The 18,598-nt window shown below is 39.3% G+C and overlaps 1 protein-coding gene across 1 annotated transcript in view; it reads left to right on the forward strand.

The window, feature by feature from the left end:
* The window catches only part of ITSN1 (intersectin 1), a 203,945-nt gene that overhangs the window by 117,243 nt on the left and 68,104 nt on the right, over positions 1–18,598 (forward strand). Inside the window, exons 15-18 of the mRNA XM_081819518.1 lie at positions 1,985–2,072; positions 2,209–2,348; positions 14,520–14,647; positions 17,484–17,713. Coding sequence (XP_081675644.1) covers positions 1,985–2,072; positions 2,209–2,348; positions 14,520–14,647; positions 17,484–17,713 — 586 coding nt within the window. The remainder of the gene's footprint in view (positions 1–1,984; positions 2,073–2,208; positions 2,349–14,519; positions 14,648–17,483; positions 17,714–18,598) is intronic.

Genomic DNA, 18,598 nt, shown 5'->3' on the forward strand with positions numbered 1-18,598 from the left:
TTAAAAAGTGCATGTACCTTTTAAAAGTATATTCTTCTATATGGTAACTTTTTTATATGTCTTTCATTAACTATGAGAAGTTTCATAAAATATTCTCTTAGAAAATTTAGGAGTGAAGGCCATGTGTTTATTTATTATCTCACTGAATGCCCTGTGACCAAACACATTTTTTATTATTTAAGATTGACATTATGTTCACTTATTGATAATAAAATACAAATTAGGGTTCCTGAAAAAGTAGTGAAGTGAAAAATAATATATGGCTTGAAGAAGGCCGGGTACATCATAGGCTATGAGATATTGGTTCCTTTTCCTTACTGTTACTAGCAGATACTTGCTGTGCAGATGAGTCAGGTAGCCCTTCATGTTGGTTTATGACTTATTTTAGAAACTTAGGTTGGCATTTAAAAGTGATGTTTATATACGTTAAGTAGTCTCAGTGATCTGAGCTAGGTTTTATCTTGATGTGTTATTGTTTGTCTTGGTACAGGAAAGAAACTTTTGCATTGGATAAGAGGCCTTTCCTTAATTTAGGGAGGAGAATAGGAGAAGCTCAGTTGGCTGGGCCTTTTTGGGGAAACAATCTGAATTGTATATTCTGTTTTGTCCAGATTTGGGGAAACGGGTGTGGATTATTCATATGAGACGATGCTTCCAGATCCTTTCTGTTGAACTATATCTCTCTCCTATTCAGAATTGTGGCACACAAAGATTTATTGCATATAAGCCAGTCTGTATCTAAGGATGGTTGTTCCAAAAAGGACTGCTTCTTAGCCTCTGATAAAAATTTTCAATTAAGGCATTTTTATTTTCTCAAACCAAAAATCAATACATAGAGATTTTTTTCAAGTTTATATTTAAATTCCACTTAGTTAACATACAATGCCTATTAGTTTCAGGTGCAGAATTTATTGATTCATCACTTACATACAACACCCAGTGCTCATCACAGGTGCCCCCTTAATGAGATTTTTTAAAATCAAGATAAAAATGAAAATCAAGTATTTGTTATTCTGCCCCAGAAAGGCTGTCATTTTACTGAAATGTGTAGAAACTATATAGGATACTCTCAGCTGAACTTAAGCAAATACGGTGCTTGACAGGTCATCCATGAAAACTCCAAATAGCCTTTCACAGTGTGGGTTAGCTTTTTTCTTATATCAGGTAAAAAATAGTTGGTTCAAGACTTTTATGTACCTGATTAAAATTATAGGTCCATCCTCAGTGGTGGAAAAACATATGGCGGCTAAGATTCTATCGTTAGAAGTCTCTTCTTCTTCTTCTTTTTTTTTTTTTTAAAGATTTTATATATTTTTTGACAGTGAGAGAGGCAACACAAGCCAGGGGGCGGGGGAGTGGGAGAGGGAGAAGCAGGCTTCCCGCTGAGCAGGGAGCCCGATGTGGGGCTCGATCCCAAGACCCTGGGATCGTGACCTGAGCCAAAGGCTTAATGACTTAGCCACCCAGGAGCCCCTAGAAATCTCTTCCTGATTTCTATTTCCATCTTCAGGTGTATGGTAAACCTTAATTTGCCTTATTAAGTATCAAAGTTCAGAGTAGAGTAGTTCCTGTTCAAATTACTCAGTCAGTTTGCAAACAATAGAATCAACTGCATTTATGTTTGATCCCAGTGCAAGGGAGAGATCAATACTTCCGGTTTTCTCTGCTGAGTTGTACTTAAAGTACATTTTTGAAAGCTTATAAATAGGCAGTAAGTCAACAAAAATTTAAGAAATCTCAAGAGAGCTATAACTGTCTTAACTTTATTTCAGTGAAAAGCATTTGGCAAATAGTTAATTGCTTGGCAAAAAAGCAAATGTTGCCCTGACAAGTGATTAAATGCAGTTTCTACATAGAGGATTTGGGGTGAGATTAGATGAGTCTTTGACGGACAAGTAAACGGACTTACGTCTGCCTGGATGTGGAATGTAGACATGGTAGTTTTCCCTGTCAGCTCATTGTTGTTTTCCTCCTTCTCTCCTAGGAGGCTCAGCAAATGCTCGGAAGACTTATTCCAGAAAAACAGATACTCAATGACCAACTCAAACAAGTTCAGCAGAACAGTTTGCACAGTAGGTGTTTGCTTTTTAAAGTCGCCCTTTTCCTCTTCTACTGGCATGACTTGCCCTCCGTGAAATGAGAACATTAAAAACCATTTTCCTCACTGCCAGTTTGCTTTTCTTATCTTGCAATGTTTTTCTAAAATAGGAGATTCACTTCTTACACTCAAAAGAGCCTTAGAAGCAAAAGAGCTAGCTCGGCAGCAGCTACGAGACCAACTGGATGAAGTTGAGAAAGAAACCAGATCAAAACTACAGGAGATTGATATTTTCAATAATCAGCTGAAGGTAACTATTCTCTGCGTCCCTACATATATGTCCTACCCTTTAACTTTTCTAACTGGCCAGATGAGTTGATACTTAATTCCAGGGAGAAAAATTTATGATGCTGGTTTGTCAGCCCTCCTGCAAACCTTCATACTTATAGATGAGTATTATACGATCCAAATTGTAATTTTCTCTTTAACATATAAAGATGAATTTGGCATTTGTAAATTAAAGCTGAGTGAGTGGCCCCCACACGACATCTGTCTTTAACCGGAATTACATTTTTCTATGTTTCCATCCTTTTGTCTGTTGATAACTGCATCAAGTTGAAGTCCAAAAGCAAGGCTCCAAAAGAGTCTATCTTTTGTTCTTTGGAGACTGCTAAAAAGGGATTGTTTTCTCTTTTTTAAAAGTAAGAATTTTTCTGCCACTTCTTACCTTCAAGATTGTCCTAAATCTTTGTTACCTCACATTTTAAAATGTTACTGTTTAATGGAGTAATTGCTTTTGTCTCTGTGGCAAAAGTAGTATATGGTTTTGTCACATTTACATGGTAAAATTCAGGAAGATGCCAAAGCTTTTAAGGAATGTGAAAGTGGTTATGACAATCTTCTTTGGATTTGGTGCCTTTGATTTAACTTCACAACTTCATCATCTTAAGACCATTAACTCTTATCTTATAATAAAACCCGAATGCAAGCACTTAATGTCCTACCAACAATGAGCACATATACTTTATTTTTTTATTTTTATTTTTTAAAGATTTTATTTATTTATTTGAGAGAGAGAATGAGAGAGAGAGAGAGCACATGAGAGGGGGAGGGTCAGAGGGAGAAGCAGACCCCCTGCTGAGCAAGGAGCCCGATATGGGACTCGATCCCGGGACTCCAGGATCATGACCTGAGCCGAAGGCAGTCGCTTAACCAACTGAGCCACCCAGGCACCCGAGCACATATACTTTAGATTTAAGTAGATATTGGAGTTTTTAATCAATTATGTTCTTATAAGAAATGAATTTCCCACTTTTTTTTCAGATACTCAGTTTCGTTTTCCATCTCAAAATCCTTTATACTTAACTCTGGCTAATTTTGCTTTTGGCACTGGAAAAAGGAAAACTCCTTTGTTAGTAAAAATAGGAAAAAATTAGAAAGCATATTTGTGATATTTAGTTGGCCTTTGAATTGAAATCCTGGACCAGCTTGTTCAGACATCTGAGTTTAAGGGATTTTTGCTTTTTTTCCCCCCAGAGTAATAGGTAATGAAGTTGTCTCAATTGTACAATGCCAAGCAAGTGCTCCTAGGGGACATATTATTTGAGCCAACTTAGTGTTTTTCTTTGCTTTCATTCTTACACAGAATGTGTGTGTGTGTGTGTGTGTGTGTACTCTAGGTACGTTCCACACTTGTACATACATGATTATATTAGATACGTAAGTACCGGAAGTAGAGCCTGTCTATCTCGAGAATAAACACAGTAAAAATGGTCACATTAACTCTCACTGTGACTTGTCACTATTTCAGGAGAAAGAATATGATCACAGTGCTTTTTAAAAGTCTCTTGGAGCACAAACGGTTAAATACTCGGGTCTCTTCTGAACCCAGGCAGTAGTCCAGACTTCTGCCTTAATCTTAAGATTCCTTTTTCTTGCAATATGACTCCCCAAGCAAAGCTCATGTATTAGAGGATGACACTGCAGTGGGTGATTTTTCCCAAATGCCTAGCCTATTTATGGAGCGTTTTGGCCCATTGGAATGCAGTTGCCATTGCCGAAGAGAACACCCTGCCGAGGTGACGTGAGTCCCTCTTACTGTGTGTCATTGACCGAAGCTGCCTTGACTTAGAGCTGCCGACACAAAGGCTGACGTCAGCCGTTCCTTCCACTTTATTCCTTTCCCCACGTATACTCATTTTTAAATACGAACATTGCTGTCTTCATTTTTATTTTGGCTCTCCATTATTAACTTTAAATTTAATGTAGAGAGTTCAAAATGATGAGCCAGTATAGCTTTATTATTTTATTTAACAACCAATTTGGAGGCCTTAACAAATACACTGTTTTGCCTTATGATTATTATTTCTCGTATTTCTCTCCTGTCTGGTGAAACAAAAACAGAAACGGTTGAATCGAAGCATCAAAAGATTTATAATTTGATCGAGACAACTCTAGAGGCAGATTTAAGATTTTGTCTTGAGTGTGTCCTGCCTCCTTTTCTTTGTTGTAGTCATGTTGGAAAATAGGAAGCATTTTCCCCCTGACTTCAGAGCACGTATTCATCAGTAACTGTCGTTCTCGCATGATGAGACAGACCAGGAGAGCCAGCATTCCGACCCCTGGGGTTTCCTTGGTGCCTCTCTTGATAATAGCAGTGCCTTCACAGCATTCACACTAATGATGCAAAAATTACTTCTGCCTTGCTGGGAGTGAAACCTTGGCGATCGTTCAGTCATTTCACATATCTTACCTGACGGTGTGAACTCGCTACATCCGAAACCCCCCTCCCAGAAGGAAACAAGCTGGAGAGTATAGAAGAAAAAGTAGGACTTAGCAGTTTTTATATTCGTGTAGATTGTTCCCCTAGAGAAAGTGTAATTCACTCATTATCGGCTAATATGGTGACACTGGAGAAGTACCTTATGGCATGCAGAATTTTAAAATTAGTCGATCAGGGCATTAAACCTGTATTCCGTGGCTGGCTCCACAAATGAGGATTCCAGTTAACAAAAATCAATTTCCATGTTTCTTTGGTAGGCAACTACTTGCAATAAGTTACTCGCTTCTTTTGAAGCAAACTCAAAGTCATGTCTAGTCCCTTACTTAGAAGGTCAGGTAGGGAATCCTAGCATTCTGCTTTCACCCAGATTCTGTTGGTACAAGACTGTGATCAGGATGTTCTTTTTTTTTTCCCTTAAGATTGTATTTATTTATTTGAAAGAGAGAGAGTGAGTGAGTGAGAGAGAGAACACAAGCAGGGTAAGGGTCAGAGGGAGAGGGAGAAGCAGTCTCCCCTCCTGAGCAGGGAGCTCAACGTGGGGCTGGATCCCAGGACCGCAGGATCATGACCTGAGCCAAAGGCCACTGCCCAACCAACTGAGCCCCCCATGCGCCCCAGGATGTCTTAAATGTATTTAGTTTCTTGAACATAGAAGAGTTTAGAGAGTAGGTATGTTTTATCATTTTTCCCCTTTAAAAAAAAAAAACAAACATACAATCTGATTTAGTCCTTTCTACCAAGGGGCTAGTTCAGATTCATTCTTCTTTTAGGAGTCTCTCCTTTTTCTTCACTTGAGGAAGAGTTACATTCCTGCTTCCTCCCCCAAGACCTGTTCACCAAGGATGGTAATTCTCAAGTCATTAATTAAAGAGGAAAAAAAAATTACTTTTGCAGTCAGGTTAACCAGGTAAATGTTTCATACAGATAGCAACATATTGAAAACATAAAGCATGTTTACAATTACAGTCGTGTTTTAAACAGCTCCAGATTCAGGGATATGAAATGTAAGGTCTCTAGAGTCTTCTGCCTGATCTCATAGAAATTGAAGGCTCATTCTTTCCTTTCAGACAAGGCTCTTTTTCCATGTATTTTTATAGACCTTTACCTAACAGATGTGACATTTATATATTTGAAAAATAATCCCAAGATATAACTATTTTCCTTTTTCTAATTTATCGCCCCAAACCAAGAATTACTTGAGAAAAGAAGCAGAGGAATCTCAATGTAGCAAATATACTTTGCTTTTTTAAGGCCATAGGAAAGGGCTAGGGGCTGGCGGTGGGGGGTGGGTAGAAATGGTAGCACCCTGAGATATTGACTCTCTTGTGCTAGAAATCCCCTGATTGGCAGCCTTTGTATTTCTGCTGCCTTTTATATGAGCAGTAAATTTCACCTTTCTGATGATCAAATGAAATATTTGACCAGGGATTGAATCATGAATAATTGATTTTGTTTGTAATTATTGCTAGCGACAATGAATACTTCTTAAAGTACTTTTAATTCAGTGGATCAGATTTGTTTACCATAGTTTTCTGCTTTTAAAATGCACTGTGTATGCAACAAATATTTTCTCATACTAAGAAATCAGTAGTCCTCTCATACTCATTTTCTAGAAACATCAATTTAAACATTATTCTCTATGAATTTCTCTTTTTACTTCATTTTACATGAAAATCAAAAACTCTTTAACATTTTTTGAAGAAGCTCTGTGCCTAAAAGGCACATAGAGACATTCTGATCTTGTTTTTCTTACGTACAATGCCTTACCTGTAGGTATAAAATTATGGTTTTAGCAAGTGTCAAATAACATTACCGATAGGGACTTTTCAGATAGAAGCACTTGACTTCCCCTTGGCAATGTTAACAGTCGCTGTACCAGTTTTCTTTGGTACAGACAGCCTAATATTCCATATTTTCATATCTTAACTATGATATAGGGCAGCAACATAATGTACAGCAACAGTTTTCAAGGCTTCAAGTGTGTGCCAAATAAGAGAATCCAGCACTCAGAGAGGCTAGACGTTGTGTTTCATGTTGAAAAGTCTGAGTCCTTGTTGGTTGCCGTCTAGTCACTGTGTGCTGGACAAATCCTAATGTGAATGACCTTTACATTAGGGCATTTCTTTCTTCCAGTCCATGGCAATGAGGAGGTAGTGGTGCAGGGCCTGGCCTTCTCCTGGGCTGCATCATCCTCTTAGACTCCTTTCTAAAGGTCTCCATGCCCTACTCAGGCAATGCACATCCTTCTCAGACTAAGAGTGATGGACCACCCCCAGCTCTGTGCTTAAGTTTCCCGCATGCAGATGAGTGCTCAGTGTCTAAGATAGAGTTTCCCACGAAGTGCTAAACCTTCTTTGTCAAAGTCAGTGATCAGTTACTATAAATCGTGGAGTATGGGTGAATCTTTCTGCTTGACAAATTGTGTGTGCTGGTGGAAGCCCTGAACTATGAGCTGGATAAGGTACTGTATACCTTAGTCTTGTCTTTATAGCAAGTATTTTAATAGGTCACTGAATTGGCCACTTGGCTGCAAAATTTTGAAAGACAACACTCAGTCATGATTTGGTTCTGCGTGCATATTTCCATCATATGGGAGACAGTATTATGGTCAGTAGTACTATTCTAAAAATGGACAGTATTTTGTTTCTTAGCAAAATTGAGTATTTTGGACTAATTCAGAATTACGAATTGTATTTTTTAAATATACTTGGGAAATCCAGGCTTCTTAAATTAGACACAAGAGACTCTTAAGAGATATAAATTCTGCCCATATGATACCTGTCTTAAAATTGCTCCTAATAACTGAATTGATGTTGAAATGAGAATGCCAGTTATAGTAAATAAGGTTTTTGATTTAACTGAGGCTTTTATGCTCTTGGTTTCAGACCCTTGCTTTCATGGCAGGCTCATTCATTATGAAGGCAGTGAAAGGCAAAATGTTTAGCAACCAGGGAGAAAAAGAAAAGAGCTGGAGAACGAACTGCAGAACAGAATGAGAAGTCAGGAAAAAAAATGCATGTGAAGGGAAACAATGAAGGAAAGAAAAAGACCCAGAAAGAGGAGATACAGAGACAGCAAGAGAAATCAGTATAAACTCAAATAAAATAACAACATTGCTTTCTCATATTAGTAGAATAATGTTTGGCTGTTTCATGGTTTGCTACATGGTTTTGTTCATGATTAAATTTTCTTTTTACCTGTATGATCCTTTTGAAAAGACCTGTTCAGCACAGAAGTAATAAAACTCTCTCATTCAATGTACTTGTGATTGTGGAAACTTTATGTAGATTCCTTGAATATAGAAAGATAATTAGAACATGCCCACGACTCAAAATAATTAACAGGTGTTGTATATACCAGACTCTACGCCGCACGCATAGGCTTGGTTGGTTGGTTGAGGCTTTTTTTATAGTGTGGGTTTTTCTTTTGAGGTCTTTAAAAAATTTAACAAAAGGTGATTTGGGAAAGGGAAGAAAGCAGAATTCAGTCTTCTGAAAAAACACTTTCTTTTTTTTATTCTCATGTTTAGCCAGAGCCTTTGACCGTTTTATCCTTTAGAAAACTTGTATTTAAAATAATGGGTTATTGATTTATAAGATGAAGCTGAGACATTTTGGGAAAACTCAGATTTTCAGGACAAAATGGAGTCCATTTTCTCTTCTTTGTAACAGCAGGGTAGATACCAAAGCCTCTTGGGAGACGTGGGTGAAGATTCTTAATTAGCTCTTCCTACAGAGAGGGCAGGATTTTCTAGCTCTTCTCCCCTCTTCTGTCCACCTGTCTCCTCACCCCTTCTCTCACACACACACATACACACACGCACCCCAACGCATTGCTCTCTGGTTCTCCTGTAGCACTTAGGATAGATTGACTACCAATTGTTCCATGGGGAACTGGAATTCCTATTTGGTTGAATAATGACTTCAGATTTAGAATAATATTTAAATAATGTTTTTAAACATTAATATACCCCTCTCAGAATTTAAAAACTGACCAATATTTTTTTTTTGGTATTCCACCCATTTTCATGCATCAAGAGTGAATACATTTTATAATTTTGTGATGAATGGACTACCAGTTTACTTTGACTTGGGTACAGTTTCTGTGTTTTGAAATACTTTTCAGATTTTTTCAGGCAGGTACAAGTTTCCCTGTCCTCACTGGGTTTGTTGATTGGCTTTCTTTAATGGCTTTCAGTCTGTTTTACAACAACTTACTTGGGATATTTTAAAACTCAAAAAGCTTTTTTAAAAATTCTGATATTGTGTGCTACATAATATCCCTGGGTGAGAAATAAAGTGACACTTATTTATATAAAAACACTTCTGATTTTGACTTCCTGTAGGTATTAGGTTGAGATAAAACCCTTGAGATTTTTGATGCTGACACCTAGATCAATTTCCTAGGTCCATTTCATATTAATAGTCTGAAGATTATTATAAACATGAGAGATGTGTCCTAAACAGTTTTATTTTGATTTACAATGTTGAGTTCATGAATTTCAAGTAATGTAGATGTGTTTGTTTTGTCTCATGTTTCCAAGAGACAGCCTGAGGTAAAATCGAGAGGCAGAATAATCCTTCAAAAAAATTAATGATCAAATTAGCAATAAATTTCCATTAACTACTAGCTTTTCCAGGCCCCTATTGCTGGTTAATTTTTTTGTTTCTTCACAAGCATGTACATAAAGTAATGTTTATGGAAAGGAATCACATACATATTGTTCTGCTGGATACTTCTCAGTATTCCAGTAGTACCGCTTCACATAATACACCTATTTTTGAGTGTCTCTAAGTCCAAATAAAGGAGAAACAGTCACAGTTTTTAAGTCAAGCAATAAAACAACTGTCATTAGTAAATTTGAAAGTGAGCCATGTTTCTCAGGGCAAAGAATCTTCTGGAGTATTCAATTTGTCCAGCATATTGCTTTTGAAATACTTTGGCTGTATGCCATAGGATGTCCAAAGATGTTTTATGGTACAAATATCTTAATTCTTTAAGGGCAATAAGTGATTTTTTTCCCCCCGAGTTGAAGGAAGAAAGTTAAAAGCAAGCTTATTTTCATTTATCTTTGCTAATACATGGTAGAGTCTTTTTTTTTTTTTTTTTTTTATTTATTCATTTGAGAGAGAGCACGAGAGGGGGGGAGGGTCAGAGGGAGAAGGAGACTCCCTGCTGAGCAGGGAGCCCGATGCGGGACTCGATCCCGGAACTCCAGGATCACGACCTGAGCCGAAGGCAGTCGCTTAACCAACTGAGCCACCCAGGCGCCCCATGGTAGAGTCTTTATTTGCCGGTTATCCTCCCAAGGTGGTTCATAATCTGCGTTTGATCAGAGACCCCTTTCAGAATCCAGTAAAAGCTCTGAGCCTTCTCTGCAAGAAAAATGCCTGTGTAGTCCAGTTTTCATGCTGTCTCATAGTGTTCCCAGAGCCAAAGCTTATTCATAGACCCTGGCGAAGAAACTGTTACATCTTAGAATTCTAGAGATACTATTGGTGATAAAGATCTTACCTTTTAATTTACATACACTACACGTTCTATAGTTTTATTTTACTTATGCATTTGTAACACATAGCTCAAACTTCTTCAATGCATGTTTAATTATTTCTTCTTTACTAAGAAAGGCATTATACTCTATTAAGAGATAATATCAAATTACCATGCACTATACCTGTGTAAAACATCTCATACCCTTGAATAGAACTCACAGAAGAAAAATCAACAAGGTTGTGTACTCAATATCGTATTGCTAGATGAATATCCAGCCAATAAATATGTGACTGTAGTAGGATTATTGATTATAGAAAAAATAATTTTAGTAAGAGCCATGAGTGAGATCATGAATTTGGGGTCTCAGTAATTTTTTTTAATTTAAGATTTTATTTATTTATTTGACAGAGAGAGATACAGCGAGAGAGGAACACAAGCGGGGGAGTGGGAGAGGGAGAAGCAGGCTTCCCGCCGAGCAGGGAGCCCGATGTGGGACTCGATCCCAGGACCCTGGGATCGTGACCCGAGCCGAAGGCAGACGCTTAACGACTAAGCCACCCAGGCGCCCCGGGTCTCAGTAATTTCTTATTTGTTCTATTTTTATCTTCATTATAGTAGAGAACTAACTGTGACAAGACCTAATAGAACATGCAGGGTCACTTTGATGAGGTTGACCTCAGGTGATACAATTCATGTCATGAAGCTTTTTGTAGCTACTTCTCCCAGTGGTTCTGTCATTTCCTAAATAAATAATTTAATTATACCAGATTTATTTGTCACCTTAGAAATTTTTCCCTGAAGGAATTAAAAGGGTACTTTTAAATAACTGTGATTGCACTCGAGCCTCTTAAACAGTAGTGCTGAAAGGGAATGACAGAGCAGTACAAAGCCCTCTGTCCCCCACATGAAGGGACTCTGCCCCACAAGGCCCTTGTCATGCTCAGAAATATTCCTTCATTCTGTAGATGGCCTTCCTAGAAGTTCAGCTTTTAGAAAAAAGTTATCAAGTTTCGGAATCATGAATTTTCTGCCTTGCCTTAAGCTCCCAAGTCCAAGGAAAGAGAGGAAGACCTGGATTGCCTGCCTATTTGCAGCATCTTAATTTTCTTAGAGTGGCGTGCTCAGCAGTATTTGAATTGGATGAAGGAAACGATAGAAAAACTTTGCAGTCCTCACATCTAGATCATGAGATGCCAGGGCCTTCTGTTACCTTATTTGACATCTGTGATTTTATGACTCTTGCAAGTTCCAGTTCCTTGGAGATGCTTGAAGCTGCAGCTTATTTATACAGTTCAAGGGTGGGTTCAGCCTCGCGTGTCATGCGGCTATTCTCAAGAATAAATGTGCTTTTAAAATTTCAAAATAATCTTCCTTCTTGTATATTTGATAAATCTAAAAATTGGTTTTAAAACTGTCTTACTAATAACATGATTTACTTTCTGTAGATTCGTTATATTCACTTCCTATTGCTTTTTATTTTATAGTGCCGCCTAAAACATTCCTAGCTTTACTGCTGTCTTGACTTTGTATCTGGTAATTAATGATCTGTAAGTTAACATTCAATCACTAGAGCCCCGTAGAGAAAGGAAATGTGCATTGTAATTCTTTGGTAAAGTGGAAAACCGTTTTTCACAGGTGCCTTGGTACATCACGGGCAGCGTTCATTCCAATTGGCCAATGCTTCTGCAGTACCTGTTGTTCAATATTTTGAATATCACTCTGCCTAGAAATACATTTTTCCTGGGTAAAGTAACAGCTTTTCTTTTTTTTTTTTTTTTTTTTAGATTTTATTTATTTATTTGAGACAGAGAGAATGAGAGAGACAGAAAGCACATGAGAGGGGGAGGGTCAGAGGGAGAAGCAGACTCCCTGCCGAGCAGGGAGCCCGATGCGGGACTCGATCCCGGGACTCCAGGATCATGACCTGAGCCAAAGGCAGTCGCTTAACCAACTGAGCCACCCAGGCGCCCAGTAACAGCTTTTCTATTTTAATATATAATCAGGCTCCTAAACATCAAACTAAAATGTTACTCTACCCCTGCCATTTCTTACTTCTTTGTATTTAATTTCAGCTCAGTTATTTTGCTTACTAGTTATGCCTTTTTGGTTTATTTCTATAAGAAGAATAAAACCCTAAATATAAGAGACACTGAAATAAACAAGGACTAATTTTTTTTTATGTGATCAACAGTGTCGAAGAATTTAACAGATCTTAAAGCTGAAAGAAAACCCAAGGGTCATCCACTCTGATTCAGCTGTTGGCCTATGTCAGGGACCCGAGATCAGAATCCAGGTTTCTTTGTTCCCGGTTCAGTACTTTTGAATATTGTCTATTGCCGTAAATTATTCTTTCTGAACCTAAGAATTTTATGCAACTGAAGATGAAATTTTAAAATAAGAAAAAAAGTAAAGTGTTTCAGTCACTTTCCCCCCCTTCCTTTTAAAGGGTCTCAGCCATTGGGCTAATGATGGAGCGGGCCAACTTTTGGGTCCCTCTCTTAGGACATTAGAGATTGACTTAATATCACCCCACTGGTTTTCCTTTTCACATAGAGAGATTAACTGGAGCCGGTAGTACAGATTACTCTAACACTAGGAAGTGGCCCCTTTTTTCCATTTGTCTCTAAAATATCAAATCCAAGCCACATGCCCAGGGCATCTGCCATAGGGCATAGTCCACCAATGTGTACCTTACAGAGTTGCTTTTTTCTGCCGCATCCTGCCTTGATACTCCCAGTCTCATCTGCTGGTTCCCCTCCAAAGTCCCTTCCTTCCTTCCCCGTGCCTACTTCCCTTCAGCTGTTTCCCCCAGCACCTGCCTCAGTACCATCTCCCCCTAACCTCCTGATCTCCAAACACTATCTCACTGATCCCTTTTAGGATCTCTCAAAGTCACTACTGGTTTATAAAACACTCGTCCATGTGTTCTTACTTTATCCTGAGAACAGTCCAGCCAGCAGAAGAAGCTTAGTCTAACCCTTAGGGCTTTTCTCTAGGAATAAGTGCATTTTAACACTGATGTTCTATAGACAGTGCTCTACCTTTGTTCTGTCTCTGAATGAATCTAAAGGTAGGAGTTTAAGGCAGGAGGAAACCTACCCATTTGAACTTAGGCAGTGGACAAGATGAAGAAGACAGGGCAGACCTTACTTTAGTTTTTGCAGCTTACCAAAGAGACCCCAGGGCTGCTACCTCGGGGGACTAGCCCGAGTTACCCAGATGAAGAAGTTAACTGGAAATGCACCCTTAGAGACAGAAGGAAAAAAAAATGAAATGCATCCTTGGCTCTACTGGATACTGACTCACCTGATTTATTGTTGACACATGCAAGAGGAGTCTCGGTGACTGAATCTATTAGTGACCATTGGGATCCTCTATGGAACCTATATGGGTTCTCCCTCAACAGGCATTTCTTTATTCTTCACACTTTGGGGTGTTTAAACTTCTGACTTGAGTACTTTAAATATCATAAAATGATTTTTTTTTTTCCAGTAGTTTGCTAAGGAAATCCCTGTTTTTCCTGAGGGCTGATACCAAATGAGGAAGCTGGGTCCAACATGGTGACCGTCATATTATCGCATTTACTTTCAACCTGACTGATGGGTTAGTCTGGGGAAGTCGACAGCTTCACACTTGGATTTAGCAAGAGAAGATGCTCTGGAAGGGTGTGATTTGGTGGGGGCAGTCAAGGTTTTGGAACAGAGGGATGTCCATTTGTTCGAAGGCAGCATAGCATAAGAAGGTGAGGTTTTAATGGAGGCGGTGTGTGAAGAGGTGTATGTGTGAAGAGGTGTGTGTATTTTCCACGCCAGTAGAGGCTGGTGTTGATTCATTATCGGAAGTACCTCAGGGTTTTATTGATGATCATCATCATACCTTAAAACTGGTTAAGTCCGTTACTGTTGCCGAGTCTTGAACAATGTAGCTTCTCTAATACCCATCACTAGCAAGTTCCTTCTAAAGCATGTAATGGAAAATGGTGTAATGTTTTATGACTCACTAAAATATAATCTGGAACAGCTCTTGGAGATAGTCATGTCAAAATGTAGCGTGATTTCAGTTTTCCAAGTTAACGTTTTTCAAATCTGAGATATTAGTCTCCTAAATGGCTAGATGTCCTCACTGTGAAAATGTTGCATGCTGATAAACAGTGTTGATGCCTATCACCTCGTGTCATTATGTGAACTGTTTCCTGATCGTTTATAGGAACTAAGAGAAATACATAATAAGCAGCAACTCCAGAAACAGAAGTCCATAGAGGCTGAACGTCTGAAACAGAAAGAACAAGAGCGAAAGATCATAGAATTAGAAAAACAAAAAGAAGAAGCCCAAAGGTGAGTCTTTTCCTGTGGATCGTGGACCCATCTGGAAGGAACTTTGAGTATTTATTATTCTTTGTGGGGCTTCTGCAAGTACCTACTGATCAGAAAGAGCCTTCAGTCTTTGTGTGTGTGTGTGTGTGTGTGTGTGTGTGTGTGCAAGCACAAATACGTGTGTATATAAATCTTTGCATATATAAGTACCCCCTGAAGTTTTTGGTTAGTTTCCAGAGCTCTCCCAAGCTACTACTATGTAGATAAGTGGAATTATACAAGGAAATTAGGACACTTGGTATGCTCATTTGCATGCCAATGACCAAAATACGTTTCCAGTTCACAGCCTTTTAATAACAGTGGCTGTCCGGAGTGCTGGTTTGAAATCAAAGCCCCTGAGCACTCGCCACACAGGCTTTCTCCAGTAGGACTGACAGCGTGCCACTCCGACTTCTTTCCTCTTTTCTTCAACTGCAAATTAAAGTTGAGTACAAAAGGAGAAAATTTGCTGCTGCTTAGGATCCAGACACATTTTTTTGTTCGTCTTTGTTTGAATATTTGTGTTTGTGGTTTGTTACTTTTACTGGTAACTTTCTGTCATGAGTCGTAGAAATTTATTTGTTAACTTTTGGTGTGTCTGATTTTGTTACCGGATATTTGCTTTTTAAAGTTCAATTAATTTTTGACGCCAGGAAACAAAAATGACTATTTCAGTGATGCAGTATAAATTGTAAAAATTGGTTATTGAAATTAGAATAAAAAGATGAAGATACAGGGGGCGCCTGGGTGGCTCAGTCGGTTAAGCGTCTGCCGTCGGCTCAGTCATGATCCCAGAGTCCTGGGATCGAGCCCCACATCGGGCTCCCTGCTCAGTGGGGAGCCTGCTTCTCCCTCTGCCCTGCTGTTCCCTCTGCTCGTGCTCTCTTTCTCTCACAAATAAATAAAATCTTTAAAAAAATACCTAACATATTAAAAAAAAAAAGATGAAGAAACATAACTTGAGGCAAATCATTGACTTTAGTGGGCTAAGCTCAGTTAAACTATCCAGAGGGGTACACAGTTTGTGGGCATGTGTAGTACAGTTGACCCTTGAACAACAAGGGGGTTAGGGGCACAGACCCCCCCTGCTCAGTTGGAAATCTGAGTATAGCTTTTGACTCCCCCAAAACTTAACTGCTAACAGCTTACTCTTCTCGGCTGGAAAGAAGCCTATAGATAACATAAACAGCCAATTAACACATATTTTGGATGTTATGTGTATTATATACTGTGTTCTTATGATAAGGTGAGCTAGAGAAAGAAAATGTTAAAATCATAAGGGAGAGAAAGTATATTCAGAGACTGTACTGTCAAATATCCCCGTATAAGTGGACCTGCACAGTTTACCAGTGGACAGGTGGGTAGGGTCTCTAACCAATTTAGAGGACTGTTTTATGGTTTTCTTGGGGTATGGTTCAAGGATTCATTTCTTGGATGTGCTGATTAACCCTAACTCCATCCTTTCCTTATCTTCAAAGTTGATAAAACGCTTTGATTATTCACAGCATACTGTACTGAGCTTTAACATTTCTATGGAGTAGAAGGCAACACAAAATATAATACAAAAAAGGTAAATTTCCTGCTTTACTCATATAAGTAGTACCCAAAAATTAATTTCAGAAATTACATGGTTATACACTATACATGAAGACTTTTTAAGTAGCAAATATTAAGCAAACTCTATTGTGTGTTTTTGTTGTTGTTACAAATGACAACATAGGTATGGGACCCCTTCCAAAAAACTTTTTTGTGCTTAAAAGATGTTTTAAAAGCAAGTAAAACATTAAAGATTTAAGTTAAGAATTTTCCTGCATTAAATTTTCACATGCATACAGGGTAGAAATAAATAGCATATTTTTTAAATGGCGAATACAAGCTTTCTTTGTTTATATTATATTCCTTTGGCAGTTTCCTAATTCCAGGAGATGACTGTGTGTTGGCCATGTCACAGGACAGCATGTTCAGGGTGTGGAGCCTAGAACTGGGCTGCCTGGGATTGAGCCCCAGGCAGGTGTGGCCGTGTGACCTTGGACAAGCCTTTTAATATCTCTGCCTCGTTTTTCTCCCGCGTAAAAATCGGGACGTTAATAGGACCTACTCCCCTGGTGTGAAGGGTAATGGAGTTCGTGTAGGGGGAGGACTAGTTATGACTATCATCGTATCGCTTACTTTTGCACGTGAGTTTCTCTAAACTGTTTTCTGATCTTGAAGACGATCGTACAGTGAGAGAAAAATCGTCCCCGGTCCTGTCCTGTGGGCTTCAGGTTGCGGTCGTCTTAGATGTCAGGGCCTAGATTTCATTGCACTTGTCCCTTCGTGTCAGTTACTTTGACAAACACAAAGTTTTCGGGTTCAGGCAAATGCCCAGAGCATTTTAGTTTAGTTTAGTAACAGGATGGCCACCACCTAAAGGGTTCAAACGAATCTGTTGCTTCCGCCTTCAGTTTTGGGGAGCTACATGTGTGTTCGTCGGGGTACGCGCTCTCGTCTCGTTCGTGCCTGTGTGTGTTACGGCTTTTTGCAGTGAAATACCAGTTTTATCATCGAGAAGTCTCTTTGTTAGTCTTCTAAACACCTGGTAAAATACATCAGGAACCTTCTTCCTGTATTTTTCTGAGTCCTGTGCTTTCATCATCTCCCTCAGAATTGGAGCCCTGAGAGCCTTTGTCTTATTGACTCCGATAGCTCCATCGGAGGGACAGTATCCTCTCTGCATGAAGCATCCCATTTGCTAGCTGGAGCCTTTTCTGTGAAAAGAGCCCACAGCATTATGAAACTGGAGTTGCTTCCTGGCTGTAATCAAGCATTTTGTTGACAGACGAGCTCAGGAGAGGGACAAGCAGTGGATTGAGCATGCGCAGCAGGACGATGAGCATCAGCGGCCAAGGAAGCTCCACGATGAAGAAAAACTCAGAAGGGAGGAGAGTGTCAAGAAGAAGGACAGTGAGGAGAAAAGCAAACTGGACCCGCAAGACAAGATGAGCCGGCTTTTCCATCAGCATCAGGAACCAGCCAAGCCAGCTGTCCAGGCACCCTGGTCCACCACAGGTAGTAGGGGCCACAAGTCATTCTAGCAAATAGGTTTTCTCTGCCAGATCGTCCTGAGGAAGACCCATATCTAAGGCAGGCCCTGTCTTGGCTCCTTTCATAGAGCTAGGTGTGAATGCCAGGGTCCTTTGCTTCAGACAGTGCAGATGTTCATTCTCTAGGCTCCTGACATGCCAGTTTAATCTTCCACCACCCAGCCAGCCTTTGGTCCCTCTCACACTGGCATCCAGGGCCTTTGCAGACAAAAATGGCATGAGTTTCCTTACCAAGCCCCATCCAGAAACCTGTATTCCAGATTTGGAAAGAACCTGTTGCTTCTCCAGTTTGCTCTTTTCTCTGGGAATTACTGAGCGGTTTCGGGCACCCTTGCCTACACTGATCTGTCTTCAGCCGATGCTACATGAAAGCGTGTTTTTGACCTTTTGAAAACTGTGACTGTTTTTTGCCCTTCGATCGTAAGTTGCCTCTTTAAATCATGATAAATGAAAGCCTTTGAAATTGCTAGAAAACATTATCTCTTGTATCAGATGCAACCTAGCATGTATTTTTGAGATTCTTGTGTGGGTCTATGGTACTGTGCAGCTTTGCAGATAATACTCAGCTGAAGAAAGGGATTGCCTTTTCCTTTGTATGGCAAATTATATCGATTTATTTGTTCGATTATCAGTGTGCTTTTTATTGGTATACAGAAAGGAAAGAAAGAAGCACACTATTCCATAGGGTTTACTTGTTTCCTGTTTATAGTGGGCAGGGATGGGAGTGGGGTTCAGAGTTGGGCCCCACATCCAGATGCCTGCAGTCCAGGGAGAAAGTCTGGCAAGCAAAATTATGTTTTAATGCTGCCTTTGATATGAATAATAATTTCACCAGTACTCAATCTTAGGC

This window comes from Leptonychotes weddellii, chromosome 1 (assembly GCF_054177405.1).
Source record: "Leptonychotes weddellii isolate Sample4059 chromosome 1, ASM5417740v2, whole genome shotgun sequence".
In the NCBI taxonomy this organism is placed as follows: domain Eukaryota; kingdom Metazoa; phylum Chordata; class Mammalia; order Carnivora; family Phocidae; genus Leptonychotes; species Leptonychotes weddellii.